The 26,587-nt window shown below is 37.9% G+C and overlaps 1 protein-coding gene across 2 annotated transcripts in view; it reads right to left on the reverse strand.

The window, feature by feature from the left end:
• LOC127631839 (roundabout homolog 2-like) overlaps positions 1-25,189 on the reverse strand; it is a 555,763-nt gene extending 530,574 nt beyond the window's left edge. For both annotated transcript variants that reach the window (XM_052110211.1, XM_052110210.1), the window contains exons 1-3: positions 25,087-25,189; positions 21,300-21,374; positions 18,540-18,671 (exon numbers count right to left, since the gene is read on the reverse strand). In XM_052110211.1, the coding sequence (XP_051966171.1) occupies positions 18,540-18,657 (118 nt within the window). In that variant the 5' untranslated portion in view covers positions 18,658-18,671; positions 21,300-21,374; positions 25,087-25,189. The remainder of the gene's footprint in view (positions 1-18,539; positions 18,672-21,299; positions 21,375-25,086) is intronic.
• Positions 25,190-26,587: the final 1,398 nt, after the last annotated feature.

Here is a 26,587-nt window from a genome sequence, read left to right on the forward strand (position 1 = left end):
CGCTGGGTAAATGATATTCATTTTTGAATGAACTATTTCTTTACATGTCTTCCTAGTTTTCAGCTGCATCTATGAAGGTCCAGGACTTCATCAGTACACAAACCCCAGTGCGTGAGGCACACCAGCGGTTGAGGTCCAGTTGTTTTGGTCTAGCACAAGGCTAAAGGCAGACATGGGAGGGTGGGGTATCGACAGGCAGAGCAGCAGGCAGACAGACATGATGTACAGCCCGGCATAATCAGTTCTCAGGCTCATTAATCTACAGCCAGTGCAATTCTTGATGAGAGAGTGATGAGTGGGGAAAACAGTTCCTCTCCAATGTCACCCTGAACGAGCTGTGGCTTCCTGAAAGGAGCGGCGGAACAGGCTTCTGGATCAGTGCTGTTCGACACATTTCGAGGGCATCAAGACCAGAGCCGGAGAGTTGGGTATTTTGGAGCTGAGAGGGCAATTAGCTTTCTCTATGTAAAAATTTTATTCCAGTGGTTTTCAATTGGTGGGTCATGACCCAGGTCTGTTCTGATTGGGTAAACAATGGTAACTGCAAATAATAAATTACCAACCTCTCATAGAGTCAAGCTACTATACCTACACTACCAGACATAATTTTGGGGTCACTTACCTGAAATGTTTCACATGATCTAGAAAATTTATTGATCTGAAGGCGTATGCTTAAATGTTTGAAATTAGTTTTGTAGACAAAAATATAATTGTGCCAGCATATTTATTTATTTAATTATAAAACTAAAATGTAATAAAAAAAAAAAGTTTTTGAAATTGATGACTTAGACCAAATAATAAAGAAAAGCAGCCAATAAGTGCCCAACATAGATGGGAACTCCTTCAATACTGTTTAAAAAGCATCCCAGGGTGATATATCAAGAATTTGTTTGAGAAATGTCAAGAGTACATGTCTGCAAAATCTAGGCAAAGGGGGATTACTTTGAAGATGCTCAAATATAACACAGTTTTGATTTATTTTGGATTTTGTTTAGTCACAACATAATTCCCAAAGTTCCATTTATGTTATTCCAAAGTTTTAATGACTTTACCATTATTATAAAATGTGAAAAAAAAAATTTGAATAAAGAATAAGTGTTTCAAAACTTTTGACCGGTAGTATGTTTTTGCTAAATGCTTTTTGCATGGCTCGTTGTACATATCGTTGCAGTTTCCTGGTGAAATGAACACTAGAGGCACTACAACAATTACCTTTATTCAATATTAAGAGGGTGTGACTTCTTTTTAATGCTGCATTTTATACTCTGGGAGAGTGAAATTAAAAACTTGCCACTTAAATTATAACCCTGCCCATTATTTACATTCATGCATTTAGCAGATGCTTTTATCCAAAGCGACTTACAGAGCATTTATTACAGGGACAATCCCCCCAGAGCAACCTGGAGTTAAGTGCCTTGCTCAAGGACACAATGGTGGTGGCTGTGGGGTACGAACCTACAACCTTCTGCTTAACAGTTTAGTGCTTTAGCCCACTACACCACTGCCACAATTATGAATATTTAGCTGTTATCAATATGTAGCTGTGTAGTAAGGACTTCCCACACAGAGGTCAACTGCTAAACCAAGCAACTTCCTATTTGTCAATGAGCCGAATTCGCCTGTCAAAGTTCACCAAACTTAAACTCCACATGAAACCTACAATCGAAAATTCTTTGCCACCACAATTCCATCAAGTGAAATTAACAATCTCGCAGATTCCCATTGAGATGACTGTATTTCGCCAGCGGAATTTCGCCGTGTGAAGGTAAATATGACCGTGCCTTTAGGCTACTTTTCAGCCTCTTCTTCACACAATGGGTCTGTTCCAAAACTTATTGAGCTCTAATGAGCATAAATACACACAGCACACACATTTTGGGTAAAATAGTAGTTTTGTATCATTAAACTGTAATCTATCTATATTTTCCATTATTTAATGGATTATAAGTATATTTATGATCTAAAATTAACTCGCTTCGTCCACCATCTTGCAATTATTTTTCCATCAAACGTATCACGGTGCATTCTGGGATCGCCTACCTGAGGAAGGATCCATAAGATGCTACCTTAGAATTTGGCAAAAACTAAGTATCTTAGAAGGTAGCATACTCAAGATACCTACCTTTTGGAACAGCCTTCGCGATGGGAGCACACCTATGATGTCTTCAATTCTGCCTTCTGGCGGACGCTCACTAGGTTTTGGAACAGACCCAATGACATCAAAACACTAACTACAGCATTTGACTAGACTATGCAATGGGATCCAAACACCACAAATCATCCAAAAATGATGACGTTTGCAAGAGCACGGTTTACTTTTGTATGATAAACAATTTTGAAACTGTGTTGGGTCGTCTAATATATACAGTATATTATACAGGTGAAACTCGAAAAATTAGAATATTGTGCAAAAGTTCATTAATTTCAGTAATTCAACTTAAAAGGTGAAACTAATATATTATATAGACTCATTACAAGCAAAGTAAGATATTTCAAGCCTTTATTTGATATAATTTTGATGATAATGGCTTACAGCTTATGAAAACCCCAAATTCAGAATCTCAGAAAATTAGAATATTACATGAAATCAATAAAAAAAAGGATTTTAAATACAGAAATGTCGGCCCTCTGAAAAGTATAATCATGCATATGTACTCAGTACTTGGTTTGGGCCCCTTTTGCATTAATTACTGCCTCAGTGCGGCGTGGCATGGATGCTATCAGCCTGTGGCACTGCTGAGGTGTTATGGAAGACCAAGATGCTTCAATAGTGGCCTTCAGCTCTTCTGCATTGTTTGGTCTCATGTCTCTCATCTTTCTCTTGGCAATGCCCCATAGATTCTCTATGGGGTTCAGGTCAGGCGAGTTTGCTGGCCAATCAAGCACAGTAATACCATGGTCATTGAACCAGGTTTTGGTACTTTTGGCAGTGTGGGCAGGTGCCAAGTCCTGCTGGAAAATTAAGTCAGCATCTCCATAAAGCTTGTCTGCTGAAGGAAGCATGAAGTGCTCTAAAATGTCCCGGTAGACGGCTGCGTTGACTCTGGACTTAATAAAGCACAATGGACCAACACCAGCCGATGACATGGCTCCCCAAACCAACACAGACTGTGGAAACTTCACACTGGACTTCAAGCATCTTGGATTGTGTGCCTCTCCATTCTTCCTCCAGACTCTGGGACCTTGGTTTCCAAATGAGATGCAAAATTTGCTCTCATCAGAAAAGAGGACTTTGGACCACTGAGCAACAGACCAGTTCTTTTTTCTTTAGCCCAGGTAAGACGTTTGACATTTGAAGCCCATGTCCAGGACCCGTCTGTGTGTGGTGGCTCTTGATGCAGTAACTCCAGCCTCAGTCCACTCCTTGTGAAGCTCCCCCACACATCTTAATGGCCTTTTCCTGACAATCCTCTCCAGGCTACGGTCATCCCTGCTGCTTGTGCACCTTTTTCTTCCACACTTTTCCCTTCCACTTAACTTTCTATTAATGTGCTTTGATACAGCACTTTGAGAACATCCAACTTCTTTTGCAATTACCTTTTGAGGCTTTCCCTCCTTGTGGAGGGTGTCAATGATGGTTTTCTGCACAACTGTCAGGTCAGCAGTCTTCCCCATGATTGTGAATTCAACTGAACCAGACTGAAAGACCATTTAAAGGCTCAGGAACCCTTTGCAGGTGTTTAGCTGATTAGAGTGTGACACTTTGAGCCTACAATACTGAACCTTTTCACAATATTATAATTTTCTGAGATTCTGAATTTGGGGTTTTCATAAGCTGTAAGCCATAATCATCAAAATTATATCAAATAAAGGCTTGAAATATCTTACTTTGCTTGTAATGAGTCTATATAATATATTAGTTTCACCTTTTATGTTGAATTACTGAAATTAATGAACTTTTGCACGATATTCTAATTTTTCGAGTTTCACCTGTAGATCCTAAAGATAAACCAGTTGAGAACCACTAATTTATTCTGTTTGGAAACAGAAAGTAGGAAAAATACAACACAGGTCTATGATCATCTACTGTATATTTACAAAAAAATTGTCTTTTTTAACTTGTGAGCATTGAGTGGATCCATGACATTTTTTACGGTACATTACAGTGTGAAACACAAATTCAGTTGCTTGATTGTCACAGCTTTCATCCGTCTTGCCGCCTGACCTGACAAAAAGCTCATTTATGATCATGAATCAAAGTGAAAGGTCAGATTTTTCACAATAATAATGGCTACATTGCCTCTAATCTTGGGGAAGAGAGTCATTAGCCTGTAAGGTGCTCCAGAAGGCTGAACATGAGGGTGGGGGGACGTCTCACACAAGTCCCTGTGGAGATCGGGTATCTCCGGGGAAGGACAGGGCAGCATTCAGACGCACACTCTAAAGGCTAAAGGTCGTACTTGAGCTTTTCTTGTGTAATTGTAACATCTCCCGGAGGGCGAGTCACATCAACAATGGCCTGCTCCATTATACTTCTGTGTTTATTCTCAGGAAAGGACGTGAGCGCCAATCGAAGCTCCCACATTAGATTTAACCAGTACGTTTTGGGTCAAGAGGGAAGCCACTGTTTCATTAGGAGTGAGATTCCATTTGAAACTCAGTGTCAAAAAGCAATTGCATCTCCAATGAACGAGCCATCAAATTATGAGAAAGTGGGAAAATTGCATGGCCACAGGGGTCTAAAGCAAGAGCTTTGAGAGCGCAATTACCTAAATAATATTCTCTTTCGGTGCAATATGGAATTGTCTCTGTTGATGTGAAAAGTTCACATTAACCATCAGCCATTTTGTTTTCCAAAGTCATCAAAAACAAGTATTACGCCAACAGCTTTCCTTTTCCTTCAAGTGAGCACACACTCTGTTCTCTTCATTTATATGGAAATGACGATCATCAACATTCCTGTTTTTTTATTATAATTTGTTTTTTTAAAGCTGGAATAGCCAGGCGTGAGAGATGGGAGTCAATGGGGCTTGCAGCGGGATGCCAAGGTCCACTGGGTCACGCTCTCGTGTGTTCGCAAGCTTCCGTAATGTTTCATGAGCTCTGCAAGTGACAAGGCAATGCAACAAACAAGATTTGCTGTCTGTATCATGTGCCGCCTTTTCGGTTCAATGACAACAAGGTCATCCCCACTGTGAAATAAGGGCCGACTTCTTCAACGACAGGTCCAAACGGTAGCTCGTAAATGTGGCCATGAAGTCATTTGAAGCTAGACTGGGTTATGTTTCTCGCAGTATGTCTACCTTATGAAGTCTGGTAGTGACAGACAAGCCCCGTTACACTCCGATCCATATATCATTCAGAAAATGAAAGCTTGAGCACAGGCAATTTCAGAAGGGGCTAAATTCAGTGTGGTGAGTTTGAAATGAGAGCTGAAAAATAGAACTTTGAAAAAATAGTGACCCTGTTAAAAAAGTGGGGGCACAGTAGTTACATTGGGATAAGAATATTTTTGTGTGTATTTATCATATACTGTAGTAGTTACTTGGCATGAAAAGGTTAAGTATGTGTTTGAGAGGGTTTTGGGCATTTTTTAGCTACCAATATGCTTTACATGAAATTGTTACTGTGCATACGTTTTACTGACTGTGCTTTGTCTGCGTTTGTGTCATATGTTCTTGAGCAAATCGGGACAATAGTGCCACTTAGTGTTATAAATTGGAGTCACACAAATGCATGTGGCCTGCAGCAAGTATTGACTTCATGTAGAGTAATTTTAGTTTATTAATAACTCACCCTGATGTCATTTCAAACTTGCATGCCGTTAATTTTTTATAGTATTGTAGTAACAATAACTTTAGTAACTATGGTATTTTTCAGCCAGGTAACTTTTGTAAAGAGTCCCTGCTGAAAAAAAGCAATTTAAATCCTCACAGAAATTGTAATGGTTTTGCTGGTTATAAAGGGTGGGCCTCTACTGTTTTGGCTTATTGGTTGCATGTTATGTATAGTGGATAATATTAGGGACCAATACATAACTGTAATAGACACTAATACAAACCAATAAATCCTAAAGAAATATGGCCTAACACACAACAAACCACATTTAGTAATGGTTTCAATAGTTACAAGCTGATGGTTCATAATGGTATTTGTAGTGCAAAGCATTCAAATTTCTATATTTTGTTTTTCACCATGGATGACCGGCTTAATTTAAGCTCATCTTTATCAAAACATAATTTGTTTTTCAATAGTGATTAGTTTATATATTAATAGGGTTGGGAGGGTTACTTTTTATATGTATTCTACTAAAGATTACAGAATACATGCTGTAAAATGTAATTTGTAATGTATTTCATTAGATTACTCAAGGTCAGTATTCTAAATACTTTGGATTACTTCTTCAGCACTGGTTGATTTTTTCACTTGTTTTTACTATAAAAACAGTAAGACAAAATACACATGTTAAAAACTCATTCTCTGAAAAACCTAAATATCTTATTCATTGTTTTTTCTAAAACAACATAAATCTAATTTATCTCGTTTTAAGGATTTTTAGATATTTTTACAGGAAAACAATACAAAAATTATTATCAAGAATATGATTTTTGCCCTAATATTAAAGGTCTTACTAGAAAAAATAAATTATGATCCAGTGTGAATTTTCTTTATATAAAATATGACCGTGTCTGGTAACATGTGCATGTAAAATGGCTAGAAATAGCATTTTAGCTTAGCGTAAATCTGACAATTTACACAAGGTTTATTTCTATTTCTTCTGCTCCAAACTTACTTCAAACGTACTTCTCTGTCTGCTTGTTTGAATGTACCACATCATAAGAAAGTGTTTCACCGCTGTTCAAATGCACTTTGGATCACACCATTTATATGTATAAATGTTTTCCATCTGAAAGGACTAAAAATTAAATGAAACAAATGACAATAAAATGCAACGTAATCTCTTCTTGGAGGAGGTGGAGATTCAGAAATGACATTTTCAAGCCTGCCCTTATAAAAATTTACCATGGTGACACAGTTTGTGCTAAAATACTGACAGCTATTGTTACTACAGTACAATTGTGGAAACTTGGTATTAGCTTCTACTGTCATAAAAAATAATAAGCTAAAATCACACAAAGTTTTGGAAGAATATTATGAAAGCTTTAGGTCCATTTTGCAGAATATTGTTTGTGATATACACTCTTTTATTCATGGGGAGAGCACAGACATTATGTACTGCATACACAGATGGTCCTCTCAGAAGGTCTGCTCACCCATGAGAAAGGCACATTATATAACCACTGATTGGCATGAATAAGTTGGCCTGTAATGGGCATGACAGGTTTTAAGCATTTGTTGTTTCACACACAGATTGCCACTAGAGGGCCTCAGATGCTTAAACTTCCTGTTAATCCAGTTGCTATAAATAAGCTCAATAAACATTACATTCCTGAAAATTACTCAAAATATTTACAAATTAATATTCAATAAAAAGTGTGTATATATATATATATATATATATATTATATATACACACACACAAACACACACACATACATACATACATACATACATATATACTGTATATAACTCCAAAATTTTGAACTGGGTTCTCAGGACAAGTATATTTTTTATAAATGTCAGGAAGAAACCAGTTGTCACATTTATATTGGGCAACATTAGGCTTTAAATATTGTAATTCTATGTAATTTATGAATTACAGTTGCTGTTGGACAAAACAATGCCTTGCTATTTTTGTCCATTTACTTATAGATTGTTGCCGTTTCATTAATTGTTTAAAGTTTTATCTGTTTAATTTCTTTCCGAATACCATATTATAGGCTATTTAACGGCAGGCTCTTACCCCATATAGTATAACAATATGTAAATCACATATTGTTATGCATATGTGATTTACATGATTTACATAAGATACAGTTCGATGAACTGTATCTTATTTTCATGGGTAATATTGGTGAAAAGATTCATAGTATTTTTGTAGCCAAGACTTTAATGTATGTGGCTATACAAAAACTGTCTATCTAAAATACTATACCCTAAGGAAATACACTCAAGTAAAAAGTGCAACAACTAACCCCTGTCTTCCCCATACAGGACTACTGTATGATCATGTACAATTCAAAAACTATTTCCATGCTTTTTTAACTAATTATTAGATGTACCTCATGTTTTAAGGCATAGTTCATCCCTCAATCTTTGTTCACTTACATTTTATGTGGGGAAATAAATGTAATGAAAGTGAATAGTGACTCTGGCTAACATTCTGCTTACATCTTTGTGACGAGGAGGAGGGTGTGGCCAGGCTGAATCAGCTGATCAGCAGGAGAGTGAGATAAAGGGGAGCCGGAGGTGCCAGTTCTCGAGAGAGAGAGAGATGCAAGCGGCCGCGCTGCATGTGTGTGTCTGTGTTTGTTTATGTTTTATGTTGTTTTAAGTTCATTTATATCAATAAACATTTATGTTGACTGTTCAGCCGGTTCCCACCTCCTCCTTGCCCATCCTTGAATTGTTACAATGGTGCCGAAACCCGGGAGGGAGGAGGAATGTGTTATCGCGGAGTCCTCGCCGCTGCCATCCACCAGGGGAGCAGCAGTGGCCATCTGTCTGGGGACAGAGGGGTCGCTGCCAGCCACCGAGAGCCAGGGGAACCACTGCCATCCACCGGAGAAGAGGAGCAGTGATTCCATCCACCAGTGGCCGGAGGACTCGCTGCCATCCACCAGGGGAGGAGCAAGCTGGTGTCCGCCAGAGGACTGAGGAGCAGTTGAGGACCAGGTGACAGCACGTCCGGGAGCTGGCAAGCAAGTTCTTCTCTCTCTCTCTCTCTCTCTCTCTCTCTCTCTCTCTGTCTGTATCTCCGCTCACCCTTTCCCTCTCCCCAAGCCTCCCCTCATCTCTCCCCCAGGTTCACTGGAGTCGGGGTGGACCACCTGCTGATAGAACGGCCGGAAGGGCAGCGTCTGTTCTCCAGAGGTGGCCTGAATTGGGTGTTGAGGAGGGCGTGGCCTGGCCATGCACGGCCGGTGCTAGATCAGCGGGAGAGTGAGATAAAGGGGAGCCGGAGGCATCAGTTCGAGAGAGAGAGAGAAGCGGCCAAGCTGCATGTGTGTCTGTGTTTGTTTATGTTTTATGTTGTTCAGACTGTTCAGTCGATTCCCGCCGCCTCCTTGCCCATCGTCCTTGCCCGTTTCTTTTTGTCTTCAACGTAATAAAGTAAGTCATACAGATTTGGAACAACGTGAGGGTGAGTAAAGGATGCCAGAATTAACTTTTTTGGGTGAACTATCCCTATAAGGTCTTTAAATGCTTTAAAGTTTTTGTAGAATAGGTGGAAGAGCAAGGAGCCATCTGAAAGGCAAAGACAACATGAGGTGAATACTGAACGACTGTCCATTGCAGAAGGAGCGATTCTTCTTCATTGTTTCTTCCAGTCGTGTCTTGACACCTGCCCACTGAGAGTATGAAAAACACAGCAGCTAATAGAATCAATCTGGATGACAACTTGTACTCTGTGACGCAGGAGCTTAAAAACATTGCCTGCCCTTTGCCAAGACGTACTTGTTCTCCAGGCCTTTCTATCCATTTATTCTCAGTAATTACCAAAACACAAACACTATTAGTGCGGTAGCGGGCGGTGGCTTGTCACAGCTGGACCCTAAGAGCTGACTGCAACAGAGAGCTCAATGTTTCTGGAATATTTCACTAGGTTAAATCGTACTATTTGAGCTTAAATATTGGTTGATTTTGAAGATCAATTCATTCTTAATAATAAAAACAAGATGTTTGCATTTTCATGGTGCTTTCCTGTGCAAAAACCTGCTAATTGGCCAATACCAAGTAACAAATTAAGTCTATAAAATGAATTATCTGCTGCTGCTTTCAAACTGGCGCGACTCGCCGTTTTAGAATATGACTGAGAGTCATAGTTTTTAAATCCTTAGTGGTGGGGGAGATTCACAGTGATTAACGGCTTAAATTTCATTCTGTTCCTCACACAAAGCTATCATACTGCTTCAGAAGACTTGGAATATAGCACACAATATAATCTGCTTTATTGGAGCTTTTTGTCCATTTTTGTCACTATGAATTGCTGTTGTGTGTGAAGAACTGTGTAAAGGAACTGGAATGAGGGTGAATAACCAATTATATTTTGAATACTGAATACTGAATTACAATCTGTAGGAAAACTATTCTTTTAAAACCAAATCAAGCTATATTAAATAGATCATGCTCCAACTACAGATGACCAGTTATCATCTGAAAATCTCCTGGAGATTTCTCATGCGTTCATTTGATATGACTCATGGCCCACCGAGGAAGTCTGGGATCTGAGCAGAGAGAACAACAAATAGCCATTTGTGATGATAAACAGACTTTTTCCAGCCCCTATCCTTTTATTGTGAGTAAAAGATTTTTAAGTTGAGATGAATTGGCATTGCAAAGCCATCAGAACACCAGACATGGAGGCATGTCTCTGTCTGGCATTAATATCTCGAGAGCACTACACTTTACAAATTGACCCGTGCAGTACGATAAACGCGAGTTTTTCACTCCGCTTTGTTTTGAATTGCTATTGCTCAGCAGTTCCTCTCTTGAAAATCCATCAGCATTCCATTTATCTCAGAAAGATGGCACAGGCCACCGGCTAATGGTCGACTGTGAACCATTTCCGTGATGAATCTTCAAAATCATTTGAAGATGAGTAAAAGTCTGCTTAGAGGTTTTGCTTTGCAGCAGAAATAGCAATCTTTTACACATACCTCATGCCAACATAGAACAATATGCTGCATGGCAGACAGAAGTAATGGCTTGGTACTTCAATGACAGTACATTTAGTTTTATTTGCGCAAGTGCATTATAGGACCTTTTATAATCAATTCATATCCAAATTGTATTACTTTATGTTTAAACTTTTCAAATGCTTATATCATAGATTTAATGCATTCTATGTGACTTATTAATGTGTTATATATTTCATAACGTGGCCTTAAAACAGTCGTTCAGATGGATTAATTCATAGACATCATTATTCCATTTTTTTTAAGCTTGTCGCAGCCAAACTTTTAGGTCACACCGCTCCCACATCTGTCAAAGAGAGCTGGAAATTAGGACATTCACACCACAAAAAAGCACCCTTCATGTAAAGTCATTTTTGTTCCACAATAGCAGTGTGGCAGAGAAAGTCGATTCTTCATGAGGACTCATTTAGCACAATTCCAAAACCCATCGAGGCTCCTGCAGTAGCCTTTGCGTCTACAGGAACTACAGAGCTGGGATATTCTTCTATAAATCTTTCTGCAGAAAGAATTCTGCAGAAGACAGACTGTCATACACATCTGGGATGGCATGAGGGTGAGAAAATAATGAAAGAATTTTCATTTTTGGGTGAACTAACCCTTTAAGATTATGAGAGAGGTTTTGGACGACAGGTCTTGGAGCTTAAGGTTATTGTGTCAGGTATATACTAGCAGACACCTCACCTTGAAAGGCAGTTTTTATGGCAGACGTGAGGGTTCAGATTCCCCAAAGGGGCTGAGAAACAGATGGAACAGTGTCATGAGCACAGCGGTGCTGTCACCTTTTATAGCTCACTAACTCCAGTTAAAGCTCTGAATACGCTATATTAAAGAGTCTTCTGAAGCCATACGATAGCTTTTATTTAGACTCATTGTATGAGTTTGGAACGACATGAGAGTGAGTAATTGATGACAGAATAGTCATTTTGCTAAGATGTAAATATACATACAATAAGTAAATATACACTCACCTAAAGGATTATTAGGAACACCTGTTCAATTTCTCATTAATGCAATTATCTAAACAACCAATCACACGGCAGTTGCTTCAATGCATTTAGGGGTGTGGTCCTGGTCAAGACAATCTCCTGAACTCCAAACTGAAGGTCAGAATGGGAAAGAAAGGTGATTTAAGCAATTTTGAGCGTGGCATGGTTGTTGGTGCCAGACGGGCCGGTCTGAGTATTTCACAATCTGCTCAGTTACTGGGATTTTCAGGGGTAAAGTACATGTGGCATTACTTACCCCTAACATTTTTGGTGAACAGCAGTGGCCTGTTTTAAGAATAAAGGTTCTAAAAAGAGTTTTCAAAGCAGAAAAAAGAACCTTTACAACTGGTTCCAGGTTCCATGGATGTTAAAGTTTCTTCATGGAACCATATATGCTGATAAAGAACCTGTATTATTATGAGTGTGTTGCAGGTCTGCCTCTCTGGACCCCCAGCTCATCCAGGCAGTAAATGACTACTGACAGCTATACAGATGGCCTTGTGTGCATATATAAACAACAACTGGCTTATCAAGGTACCGTAAACACCAGGAGCAGCTGGCTACTGTATACCTGAGAATGACCACCCCAGGGAAGAATAAGGAAATAGAAGTAACCAAAATGTGGATGTGTGTCTTTCAAAATATTGCAATATTATACTTTAAAATATTATATCCATAATCAAATGCCTGGAATTTTTAATTTTACATAAATTAATCACATTATTTGGGACTGAGACCAAGTGTGTGAAAAAGACCAACTCAGAAACTGTGCGTGTGTGTGTGTGTGTGTGTGTGTGTGTGTGTGTGTGTGTGTGTGTGTGTGTGTGTGTGTGTGTGTGTGTGTGTGTGTGTGTCTCACCCAGGGACCTGGAGAGACAATGCATCTGGTGAGACAGCTGTTAGGGGTGTAGCGGTGTATACTGATGGTAGATAGGAAAGATAAATCACAAGTTATGCAGCATTGCAGAAAAACCTGAGTGCAGGTACCCAGACACTGTCAAGAAACATGCTAGTAATCAGTGACATTATCTAAACAACACAGCTACACCAGCCTAAATGTGTCTGACTGGCCAAGTAGTTACAGCTGCAGGCCAGAATTTGACACTAAATGAAAAAATTAAAACCAGACTTAAGTAAGTTCTGACATGCCATTGGTTAATCAGAATTAGTGGCTAAGGCAACCATCCCTAATTTTAGTGCGTTCACGTCATTTTGGAATTGGGTTATTATGACATTTGGACTTACAAAGCCATTTACATCTTCGTAGACCTCGTAATTACAAGTTGTAAACTTGGTCTACTATGAAAGCTCCACCTTGACAGGCGAGTCGTGACATCACATACCATGACATCAAGAACAAGTATGTTGGGGCCTGGGTAGCTCAGCAAGTATTGACGCTGGCTACCACCCCTGGAGTTCGCTAGTTCGAATTCCAGGGGTGCTGAGTGATTCCAGCCAGGTCTCCTAAGCAACCAAATTGGCCTGGTTGCTAGGGAGGGTAGAGTCACATGGGGTAACCTCCTCGTGGTCACTATAACATGGTTTGTTCTCGGTGGAGCGCGAGGTGAGTTGAGCATGGATGCCGCGGTGGATGGAATGAAGCCTCCACATGCGCTATGTCTCCGTGGCAACATGCTTAACAAGCCACGTGATAAGATGTGTGGGTTGACGTTCTCAGACGTGGAGGCTGCTGGGATTTGTCCTCTGCTACCCAGATTGAGGCGAATCACTATGCAACCACGAGGACTTAAAAGCACATTGGAAATTGGGCATTCAAAATTGATAGAAAAAGTTACAAATAAAATGAACCAGTATGTCAGCGGCATCAACAGTTAAAGGTAGCGATCACATATTACTGTTATGCCATTTTATTGTGCCATTGTTACCTGGAGTGCTTTCTTTGTTCTTCAACATTAATTAATTAATGTAGTGATGAAGATTTTGTGTAGTCTGTTATCACCCAGTTTCTCACTGGGAAGCAACGTTGTCAACATTGTAACATTGTCTTAAGAATAATTGAAAAATCTAGTTGTTATTGGGATTTAACATACTGGTTCCAATTTTTTTGTTTGCCTGAGAAGTTGAGTGGTAACTGGTGACTGTTTTTAGAAAGGATTAAAAGTTTAGAATATGATTAGCTATGAGGATTTTAAAGGTCTCAATCCAATTTAAACTTCAAAGACAGACAAATAGGTGGGGAAAATGGTTGATTATTATGTTTCCTGGATGCCCTTAAAGAACCAAACAAATACATTGGCTGTTTTGTGAATACTAAAAAACACATTTGTTGTTGTTAGTTTTCTGTTGTTTTTTATATATATATATATATATATATATATATATATATATATATATATATATATATATATATATATATATATATATATATATATATATATATATATATTTATTTATTTATTTTTTTTTATTTAAATATGAAGTTGGTTTATTTAAATATTGAAAGTCTTGCAGTTAAATTTTTTAAACATCAAATGAGCTTTATCCTAGACAGCATTTTATTGGACAAACATTTGGATACTATGTGCAATATAAGTCACCAATATTTTTGTTCCATTTTCCTGGAAGAGTAACATTTTAAATGTGTATCTGCTAAAAGTTTATTTTGTGCACCTTTAAGGATACACTAGCATATGATGGTCTCAAAGCTAAAATAAAAGCCAAAAAACTCTCAATTTGAATTAATTAGGGTCTTATCTTGTGCAAACAAACAGATATTGCAATATGTAAAACATCCAACCCTCATCTACAGAATTTGTGATTTTCATCACGTCAAAGTATGGTACAGCCTTCTCTGTCTACCGCCAGCAGATAAAGAATCAAAACCCCCGGCATGTTATCCATGCTGAAGACCGCAAGCAGAAATCATCTCCACTGACCCAACGTCAAACACGAGGGGCGTTCCATTCTCGTCTTCAGCAAAGAGCTGCAACCTGACACAGAGGCACAGTGGAGCCAGAGAGCCCAGGTAACGAAGATGGATGTCCTGTAATGCAGTTAGTCTGCGGGTACTGCGGAGAAAGCAATCCGGTCATGGCTGAACATTCCAGAGCAAAACATAAACCAGACTTGAAACTCCAAAATCAGGCATGACATGTGAGATTTAGCATCAGATTGATTGCTGATGTCCTTAAAAGTTATAAACAAAAGAGGAAACATGGTTTTCCAGGATAATGGAGCAATAATAAGGTTTCGAAACTCTTTTCCAAAAAGCCATAAAAAATGATTTAGTCTTACTCGACCCTTTCAGATATTATAAAGTTTCTTTGGGAAAGCAACCTTTCTGTCATTATTTACACACCCCTATGCTGTTCTTCTTTCCATGGCACACAAAGAAGCTAATACAAAGGATTTTCTTTTCCAACCAATGATGGTTTATACTGATCTGTGAAGCTCCAAAAAGGACCAAAGAACACCATAAATGAACCATAAATGTACTCCATGCAGCGTGTTCACTATAATTCGAGTATGAGGAACAGAGGTTGTTATTCTGTCTAAGCTATCATTTGGCTTCAGAAGACTTGGAATATAGCACAAAAGTAATTTGGACTACTTAAAAAAAATTAAACTTTTTTGTCCTTTTTGGAGCTTGGCAACTTTAAACCACACTCAAAAAAAACATCATATGGATTCGGAATGATATTTTAAACTACATCAAGGAACTATTTCTTTATGTGAAACTCAAGCAGACTGCATCCTTTATACTGTACAATAAGTTAGTCCCTCTAAACCATGAGCTCTTATTGACAGTCTTAAAGCTCTGCTTTTTGTAGAAAAGTGTGAAACTACGGCAACAGACAAAATTCTACAGCAAATGTACTTTTTGAATAATAATGCTTCCTAATCCATTGAGCTAAAAACTTAAATTTACTGACATCGCAGAGCAACACAGGCCAGATATTTGATCTCATAGGAGAAAGCGGAACAGAAAAATCATTACACGGCAGACAAGTTCTTTTATGAGTCACCTCGCACCAAAAATAAACCCTCAGACACGCATCACAAACTACCAACGCAACCCAATGTCAGCTTTGTCAAATAACTCTGTCCAGTGAAGCTTCACTGAATCCCAAAGGATTTGTTATGTTATGTTGGACTTGTTCATCTATTTCTGTCTCACTCATTCATTCAAGCTTGTCTCTATCGCCATCCCCCATATTTTACTTTGGCATATGCCACAGATGAGTTCCATTAATCAGTCCTCACTCCTATGAGAACTGAATGTTAAACCCTCATGCCGTTACAACTACCTGCCCAGACTGCAAAGAGTCATTTTCATCAGCAATAAGTATTTTAGTATTTTTTCCCCCCTTTCAATTAAGTTCATTTTTCTTACCTCATTGGCAAAAACCTGTTTTAAGCAAAACAAGACTTGTCATTTTGTATCTCAAGTAAATGTATCTTGTTATAAAGGAATGTTTTAGGTTCAGTACAAGCTACACTCAATGTACATAATTTGTTGATTGAATGTTGATTACCACAAAAAAACGAAATGTAAAAAATGTACTTTGTCTTGTACCTCATAAATAAAATAAATAAATTAAAAAAAAGCAGAAATGTCAGTTACAGTAAGGCACTTAATATTAAAGTAAATGGGGCCAGTCCATTAACAATAAAATACCCACTGTTTCAAAAGTATAGCCTCAAGCAATGTCACAATAGTGCAGTGAAATCTCAGTTTTAAATAGTTTTGTTGTGATAAAATCACAGACTTTAACAACTTATGTTGTCATGGACACGAAATTGTAACATTCAATGTAACTTAACACAGATTAGGTTAGTAGGCGATTTTATCACACTAAAATCATATTAAAACTCATGATGTTTACATGTTATGCCTATACTTTTGAGACAGTAAATTATTTTTGATGTTGTAATCAACATTATATCACAACTACTGTCAATTCAGCGTAACTTGTAGAACCTGCAATATTCCTTTAAACAGGTTTAGATATCTTTACTGTTAAACAAAGACAAAAATGATGATTAAGAAAATGACTTTCTCCGGTGTAGTTACAAATAAATGCATGCCTGCTATTAACCTTGAAGATGAGAGCAGTACTTGGCAACTTGGCAATGAAGGGAACAGGAGAACTTCTCAAATTGTTTTCAGTCTGAGCAGCATGAGTAAATGTGTTTGCGTGAGTGCGCGTGTGCGTGTGTGCGCGTGTGCGTGTGTGCGCGTGTGGCAGTTCCCGGCTCCGCTATAAATAAGCTTGGCTGCTGGAGAGGTGGTAGTCTGCAGAGGAACTGACAGTAGAGGGCAACACGGCCTTGTCTCCATGGGAGATGGAAATTAAAACTGGACGCAAACCCGAAGTGTGCAACCTCACGGCAGCTATACTTGTGAAAGTGATAAATGTGTTTTGGCCTGGAGTAGATTTTGAAGTGTCACTAAGTAATTTGAAGAGATTCATTCACAAAACTTTCTCAGATACAGCAGGTATACTGTCAAACCAACAAGTTGGAACAATATTCTGGGATAGCAGCAGCCATGTTGATCAATTATTATTGATGTAAAAAATAAACTAATATGAGCTATTGTACTCACAATAGAAACTGCAGCACTGTTAATGAATCTAGGATACATTCTTCCAAATATGTGAAAGTTCTGACCTAGAGCCATCAAACCATACTCATGTTCTGTAAAATGTTGCATGAATGTGTGATAATGCAAGAAATTAATACAGATTATGAAAGAATTATAAAAGCTTTGAAACAAGCTTTTTGAATTGCAAGATGTAATTAAAATCTTTGGTGTCTCCAGAATGTGTCTGTGAAATTTCAGCTCAAAATACCCAACAAATTTATTATAATTATTATATTATGTTGAAAATTCAAATTTTTGGGTGGGAATAAAAATGAGCTGTTTGCAACGATGGATGAGCAACACACACACACAAATACTGTTACAATGTGCGCTATGCCTAACAACAAAACAACACACACAAACAAACACGTCCGTCAACAGTCGTGGGCGGGGCCTGAACAAAGTGACGTCACTTTGTACAGAATCAGCAAATGGCTTGTTCTGAGACAGTGCTTATGATTAATGAGGATTAAACAAAAAGGACTGTGTGTATTTTTATCATTATAGGGGGGTTGTTCACACACACTGCCAACACATATTTATGTTCAAACACCATGTAAAAGTGAAGTTTTCCATAATAGGTTTTAAGCATGTTCCTGTGGACACCATAAGGATTTCAATAAGTTTCCTTCCTTAAATAAAAATAGAGATAATGTTAAAAACAACAATTTCAACCGCACTCTTCTGTGCGCTAATACATTTATGTTTGTGCTAATTAGATTTAAGTTCACCTAAAAAAGCAAGCCTAAAGCCCTGTCAATAGGGGTGACTCTATGTGGATATCCAGAGTTTAATGCTGTGTTTAATTCAACTTGGAGGGTCAGAATTCCCACATTCCTACAGTATTTTAGAAAAGAACTAATTGCAGTAGAACATAACATGACGTCAGAAATTTGAAACTCTTCAAATCCACAATGCAAGTGTATGACATCAGGTATACATGGCGGCACCCAGGGTAGCAAGAGATTGGAAATTCAGACTTCCAGAGCCCGAAAAAAATGCCCACCTATACACAACATCAAAACAACCTTAAACAGAGCACCAGTCTTCCCAATGAATCTGACTGAACTTTTCACAAAAGTACAAGCACACTCTGGCTACATTCAGACGACTCAAAGATGCTGTTCAAACAAGAGTATTTTTTAAGAAACAAAAGCCTTATAAATTGGAAATATTTGCTCTTACCTTGTCCTTGAGCGTCCACTGAGTCTATGAACAGGATCCACATGAGGAAGATAATGAGGAGGCGTGAAGGCCCAGCTAGGACGGCAGTACATCTCGCTCTGTTTGTGTTAGCTGCCATGACACCATTGGTTACTGTCAGGCAGAAAATAATAAAGATAAATTATCAAATTCTGTGTGGTCCAGATACATATGTGTAAGTTAAGCATACTTAATGAAACATAATGGCCATGACACTGATCTAACTATTTGGGTTACTTCTGTTAAAAATTATATTCCAAGCAGTACATTGACTTGACAATATGATCAATAATGTGCATAAAGAAGGGTGAACATTTTTTCATTATTATTATTATTATTATTATTATTATTTTTAAGGCTTATTCATTAAGTTTGTCATGTGTATTTTGTTGATTCATGTTTTTCATGTCTTTTATTTTGAAAACTTTAGTTCCTGTTTCATGTCATGTGATTTCATGTTTCCCCGCCATGTTCATGTGTCTTGTTTTTTATTGGTTGATTGCCTTGTTATCTTGTTTTGAGTTCTCAGTGTTCATTGGCTCCCTCATCATTGTTTTACCACTTGACCATGTATTAAAGCCAGTCATGTTTACCATTGTTCTTTGTCAGCTATTGTGTTTGGTAACGTTATCATGTCAAGTCATGTCAAGTCATGTCAAGTCAAGTCAAGTCAAGTCAAGTCATGTCAAATCATGTCAAGTCAAGTCAAGTCATGTCAAGTCAAGTCAAGTCATGTCAAGTCAAATCATGTCAAGTCATGTCAAGTCAAGTCATGTCAAGTCATGTCAAGTCATGTCAAGTCAAGTCAAGTCATGTCAAGTCAAGTCAAGTCATGTCAAGTCAAGTCAAGTCATGTCAAGTCATGTCATGTCATGTCAAGTCATGTCAAGTCATGTCATGTCAAGTCAAGTCAAGTCATGTCAAGTCATGTCAAGTCAAGTCATGTCAAGTCAAGTCATGTCAAGTCATGTCATGTCATGTCAAGTCATGTCAAGTCATGTCATGTCAAGTCATGTCAAGTCATGTCAAGTCAAGTCATGTCAAGTCAAGTCAAGTCAAGTCATGTCAAGTCAAGTCATGTCAAGTCATGTCAAGTCATGTCATGTCAAGTCATGTCAAGTCATGTCAAGTCAAGTCATGTTAAGTCAAGTCAAGTTCACGTTTATAGTTATGTTTTTTTGGATATCACTTTTTTTTAAATAAACTCCACTTGGGTTCATCTTTACTTCATTGTCTTTATCATTGCCAGCCATGTTACAAAGTTCATATTTCAAGTACTAAAAAAAGGGTAAGTTCCTTCCTGTGTTGTGGCCACATTGTGTCATGTCTCAAAATTAAAAAGCCACACATTTTTGAATGTTACAGAAACTCATTACAAAACAAAATACTCATTTATCTAAATATTTTCTCATTGAAAAGACACAGGCATCATAACATAACCATCTTGATATGGTCTGATACTTCAAAACATTATTCAATAAGACACAACCAATATGTGATTATTTCAATATATAAAGACTAATTTAGAAAGCCAAATACTATTTATCAGTGGTGACATTCCTGCCATGCAAGACAAAGCCAGGCTTTATTTTTAATTCACTGAGAGTAGACGACTGCTGTGAAATATATCTCATGGTCTGGAATGCCCCACTCATTAAACACAAAGCTTTTATGAACCAACAATTCATCAAATTTTAATGATATGTTTGTAGAGGCGCATTCAGGCCTAAAATTTATGGAGTTACCATTACACTTAATGAAGTATTATGTGCCTATGATGCCGATGAATAAAAATGCCTGGCTGACATGGAGTGTGGTTTAAGTGAAGAAATGGCAGAACTTGCAGCTGAGAATTATTGCTCAGTACAGTATGACATGGAGGTTATACATTCCTAGCTGTCAGATGAGGCAGTCCATACTATATCCAACATTTAAGCATGTTCAAATTATTACATTTATTGCCATTATTGTGAATAAAAGTCATGCAATTGCATGCATATCATGCAATAACTTATTTCCATTTTTAGTATTCTAAAACAGGAGCATCAAGCTCATTTTAAGTTGAGGGCCAGGTTGAAATCCACGTCACCTTGTAAGGGCTGAATTGATTTAGTTGCTCAACAGTGGTGCACCCATGCAGAGGGAATGATCAACACCAAGGACATAATATTAAAGATTGGGGAGGACCTCATTTAAAAGTAAAATGGAATGTTTTTCATGCATTTTAACATGATTTTACAGAGATTAAATCACTCCCAAACCTTATCTGTGTATAGTTTAATATTACCTTTGTTGCCATTAGGATATAAAAGCGCTACTCCCTGCAATCCATTTTATCACAACAAAATCATGTAGAACATACATTTTATCACACTCTAATTATTTTAACATATACAGAGTTTACATACATCCTGTGGCTTTACTTTTGAAACAGAGTGTACATTGTACTTCCATTGTAAGTGCCTTACTTCAAACACTTTTTTAACAATCAATGAATAAATAATATGCTAAAAAAGCTGTTGATTAAGTCTAACTTGTACCAGGAACATTTCTTTAAGAATTGAGCCACCAAATGATGCAGTTTCAGTTGAAAAGTGCAAAGTCTCACGTATTTGTGATATTTAAATGCTGCTCTTGCCCTGTAAAATGTTTTCAGCATTATTTTATTAACATCTTTATATACATCCAATTAAATTGTCCCAACTGCAATAGCCAAAAAAGAATATTATGAACATATCATACTGCTATAATGGGTGGGGTGTCCTCAAATCATCCCGTGGACCAGATTGGACCTCTCCAGAGGCTGGTGTCACCACTCTGCAAAAACAAAAAATTTAGTTCCTTCCTTCCATTGATTTCCTTTCCATGCATCAGTTATGCTGTTGTGGGAACTAGTCCGTCCTCTAGCAGTCTGATCTGTCTGTCGGCCTCTGGACTGATCCAATATTCTCTCTTTCACAGATACCCAGTCTGAGACCGTCAGTCCAGTGACCAGTGATGTATAATGCCAGACTTGTTTCACTTTGCCATCACTCACTCTTACACCTCTCAACAGGCTTTCCATAGAGCAAGGGGTAAATAAAATCAATAAACTTCCATTTTACAATGCAACTATTGAACTCTCCATCAATAGCTCCTTGGCTGGAATTAAAAGCCCAGGCATTTGCATAGACAGCTGAATCACCTTGCACTGTAGAGAATGGAGAAAGAAATTGAGTCTTGCACTGTTGTAAAGTAGCTGAAATTTACACAATGGAGGCATGGTACATCTGACAAACTGGCAAATTGTACCGGCAAAATACTAAATGTGAATAACAAAATAGGGGGAATTCACAGTTAGACCACTTATTCCTTAACCACCCTTAATCTAGTATTTCAGCGCAATTAGCCCTAAAATACAGCTGCGTCTTTAGTATTTAAATTAAATCATTGTCGTTCTTTTCCACTCCTTTCTATGTAAAATAGGCTCATAATTGATTGCATTTTATTCATAAAACTCTGTGCTATTTGCAATCAACATTGTGCTACCCATGAAAAGCAGGTGGTGAGCTAAATTGTATTTAAAATAGATGTTTGTGTACATTATCTATTAATCATGGCAGCAGTAAATAAATAATAACCAAATGATGGAGAGAAGAGTTAAAACTGGCACATATCCAGGTGCATTGGGTTGTCAAGTGCACTGTCTGCATGTTAAAGAGTTGATTTAGGTATCTGGATCACAGCAGTGTAGGGAGGGTGCAGAGTCCCAGCAAACTGTACCAGAGGGCAGTGGTCTGCTGCATCCTCTGCTATATAGTGCTCAGAGCTGGCCCACGAGATCAGAATTTAATGGGCGCATTTAATGCATCCTTATTGAATCTCTCTTATTGAATCCCACCCCCAATTGTGTTTGGTGTCACTTGTGGCATAGATATTACAAACTTCAACATTAAAATCATCAGTAGTGCAACCCATCAGAGAAACTCTGCAACTCAACCAGTACAGTCAATACAGCTTAACCCATTTAGTTTCAAACCTACTCCTTCATTGATAAAGCAGGCACCACAAAGATGCGTAATTCCCATGATCAATATCTCCATCCACTTTCGGCCACAATTCAGCCTAGATCACGGTGGTCAGTGATTTTTGCTCAGAGGCCATGGCAGTGTTGGACACAGGCCCAGCGGGACGACTACAGCCAGGCGCCTGAATTCCTGTCACCCAACACCCCTCCCTCCTTCTGTCTGCTAGATCAACATGTGCCGTGGCTCTCAAACACAACAACCTGTTTGAGATTAGCCATCAAATGGCCTGTTTTGCATAACACCAGCCTTAGATGCAGTCTAATGAGATTTGAAATCATTGGGTTATTCTCTGCTTGGAACGTCAAAATGAAAAAGTCATGCATTCAGTTGCGCACACTGGAGCCTGTAAGAACAGCGGTAAAGGTGTTTAAATGCAATGCCAAATCAGAGTAATGGTCAAAAATATATGTCGGTATATATCGGTGCTTAAACCATTTATTACCTTACCCCAATAAAGGAAAACCATTTAAGATGTTTACATGACTTTTACATGATGCACTCATTGACTTCAAAAGAGCCTATAAGCAGGTCCAGGTGGAATCTATGTGTAAAACTCCCGCAGAATTGCTTTGAGCTAGCGTATAGTACACTCAAATCCATTTCATACATTTTACAATTTTAGTCCCTTCCCTTCTGATTTTCCCTAAAAATAAAATAAAAAAAAATGCAGAAAATGCAAAAACAGTCTGCAGATTTTGACTGGGCCAAAGTGTGAATCTAATGAAAACATGTCCAGCCAAAATTTCCCCCCAAACATGAAACATCAAAAGGAAAAAAATTATTATAATTTTCATAATGCAAATAAAGCCTATGATTTTGAGGATCATTTCGATTTATGCCTTTTCATGAAAATTGTGCACATTTCCCCCAAATTTTATTACCATAATGTGTCATTTTTGAAATTCCAATTTTTCCAAATGTGATACTCATTATATTTTATATTACATTATATTATATATATATATTACTACAATAGTAGAAGATATTAGTAGTTAGTAATAATAGTAGTAATAGTAGTTTGGACAATTACATTCTGTCCAAAACAGACAAAGGTATCTCCTTCATGTTGACCATAGGTCTTTACCAGCCACCATGTCAACGAACAAGAGCACCTTTGTCAATCACTTGGTTTTTTATTTTCTGAAGTGTTGTGCTATGTCGCCCTGCTGACTGTGAACTCTCATTGGTCCAAAATTCCACTCTTCATAACAATTCATTAAACATCTTATAGTATATACTGATTGGTTGTGATTGTGCCACGTCGCGCAGCAGTTATGCATTCATTGTGGAAAGACAAATAGCTTGTCGTTGGAATCTTATCGCATCAGGTTAGGACACGGCGTGAAAGGCACCCACAATTACACTGCTTTTATCTTGTCATGTCAGGATACATCTAAGTAGGTGTCAGCAGGGAGCTGTCCATGGTCCTGAATGGTGGTGGATTAGTTCACACTCTGGAGGTGTGGATTCTAAAGACGCGCTGTCCATCGGACTGTCAGAATGTAATTATATGGGAGTCTCAACGTGCCAAGAATAATTTTTTTTTTTAAAACAGTCGAGGTCTTCGAGGGCAAGTGTGCCACCGTGGATTTCAGCAAACAAGTCAGCAAACTCTCCAGTGCATGGCAGGCCAACTCACAGCACAGTTATACGCCTCACTCAGTGGAGAGGAGCGCTTAGATGGTGATGTTGACACAAACCAATTACATTCTCCTCTGTGATCTGCTTCACATAGAGCGAGCAGTCTTTTATCATTAAACACTATTTTGAATGGGTGTAATTACATTAGGCACTGCAAGAAATTTTAAATATGAAAAATAATGATATGTTATTTCAATTGTAAAGTATTTATTTATTATGGTAGTATTTGCTGATTTCAATAAAAATCTTTACATAACAGTATTTGCTTTTAGAGTTTTACAGTAAAAATATCTAAATGACTCTAAATGACAATCTAATGAAACCAAGTATTAAGACAAAAGGAATTACAAATAAACTCAAAGTGATATGCCCAGATGCATTACAGTAAAGTGAATTTAGGGGGATTTTCATGCAAAAAAAAAGTCACAATGAAAAAGTGTGTGTTACATTCCCACTTTGGATCCAGGTGGTTGGAGGGGAGGGTTTGAAAAGTAAGGGAGATGTGTGACGTCAACTGAAACTAAAAAAAGAGATTGCATTTTGATTTGATTACAAAGACAAATGTTTTAATTTAGAGTCATGCACAATAAGACCAGGAATGTGCATTTAAGAAAGTATTGGGTCAGTTTTTATCTCACATTGAGCTTGATACCAAGCAATAGGAAACTCTTGACAGATTACAAATAGTATGAATTACACATAATATCCACTCAAAAGTACACTCATTAGCAATGCAAGACTATAAATGTGACAACCCTGAATCCACATTAACATGCATGTATCCGGACACACAGATAAGCTTCCTCTCTTGTCTGGCTTACCTTTATTGGTAGGCACCTTCAAACCAACGCTGTATTTTCAATGTATTTCCCGCACTTGAGGAACGCTGCTCTCTAAATTCTCTGTGTACGGCTGACGACTGGCTAAGCACTCTGCCTTCCTCCCAAGCTCATCCCATCTGCAAAGCGAGCAAGAGACAGAGAGAGAGAGAATGGAAGAAAGTCAACAAGGGAGACAGACAGAGAGAGAGAGAGAGAGAGAGAGAGAGAGCATGAGAGAAAAGACAGAGTAAAAGAGGAGAGAGATTGTTTCAATAATGCAGATTGTCATAAGAAAGGTGCATTCCTGGTAATCCAATAGAAGTGAAGTAAAAGCTTCTGTCATTTCAACAGACTTAATGAAAGCAATTTGATTAGATTCCCCATCATCTGCACGGCTTCCTTCACAGTCATTGTTTCGGAGTTGTGCCTGCCTGTCTAGCTCTCAAATTAACTTGCCTTTAATGGATTTAAAGGGATATTTCACACAAAAAGTGGACTTTCCAAGCTGGTCTTTTCCATACAATGAAAGTGGATGGGGAAAAGGGGTTGCCAAAGAGCAGCTTGGATATTCTTCTATAAATAACTCCTTTTGTGTTCCATGAAAGAACGAAAATCTAAGAGGGTTGGAATAATGGAGAGCCATACCTAGAGAAATACTATTCCTCAAGTGAAATAATACTGTACACCTTTATACTGGTAATTTGCAGGGTTGTGCAAAACTCAAAACATAAGATCTGGCTCTCTTTCAACTCATTACGAATTGAGAATTGGAATTAGAATTGCAAAAACAAATGCCTACATCATGAAAATTGTCCAATTATAATAGGCTATGCAGAAAAAGGGGGCAAAGTTGAAATAGTTTGAACTTTGTGTACCAGTTTACAATGTATGCCCAACACGGGGTATCACTATAGCAGATGCTTTGCTCAACAAAGTTCAATGCATTCTCTATGGCTCCTCCACTTTACCTTCCTTGAAATGCTACATTAATCAAAAGCAAAGTAATTACTCCCAATTTAAGAAGTGCAACAACACTCCTAAATCGATTTCTACAACAAGTCCAAGAGCTGAAATTCATGTTTGTACATGTCTCATATTGTTTGTGCATACAGTACATTTGTCATCATTACATTCCAAACAAGACTGATGGTAGAACAATGCAAGTAAATGTAAACCAATTAGTTACAGCATCAATTGTATTAAACCATTTCTCAAATGACTGGAATAAACATACTGTGAATTGTTAACAACAGTTAGGATGACCATTTGTAAAATTCCTTTGGATGATATTTAAATTTGGTGTTAAAGGTGTTTTCCAATGATAAAATACATCTATTACATCTTAATATGCAGAGACATCTATAAGCAAGCCATTTGTAGGTTGATCTACCAAAAAGTGTAAACACTGTGGCTCTGTGGCACTTTCAAATCATTGCTCTGTTGGGGCCTGTGTAGCTCAGTGAGTAAAGATGCTGACTACTACACCTGGAGTCATGAGTTC

This window comes from Xyrauchen texanus, chromosome 38 (assembly GCF_025860055.1).
Source record: "Xyrauchen texanus isolate HMW12.3.18 chromosome 38, RBS_HiC_50CHRs, whole genome shotgun sequence".
Classification (NCBI taxonomy): domain Eukaryota; kingdom Metazoa; phylum Chordata; class Actinopteri; order Cypriniformes; family Catostomidae; genus Xyrauchen; species Xyrauchen texanus.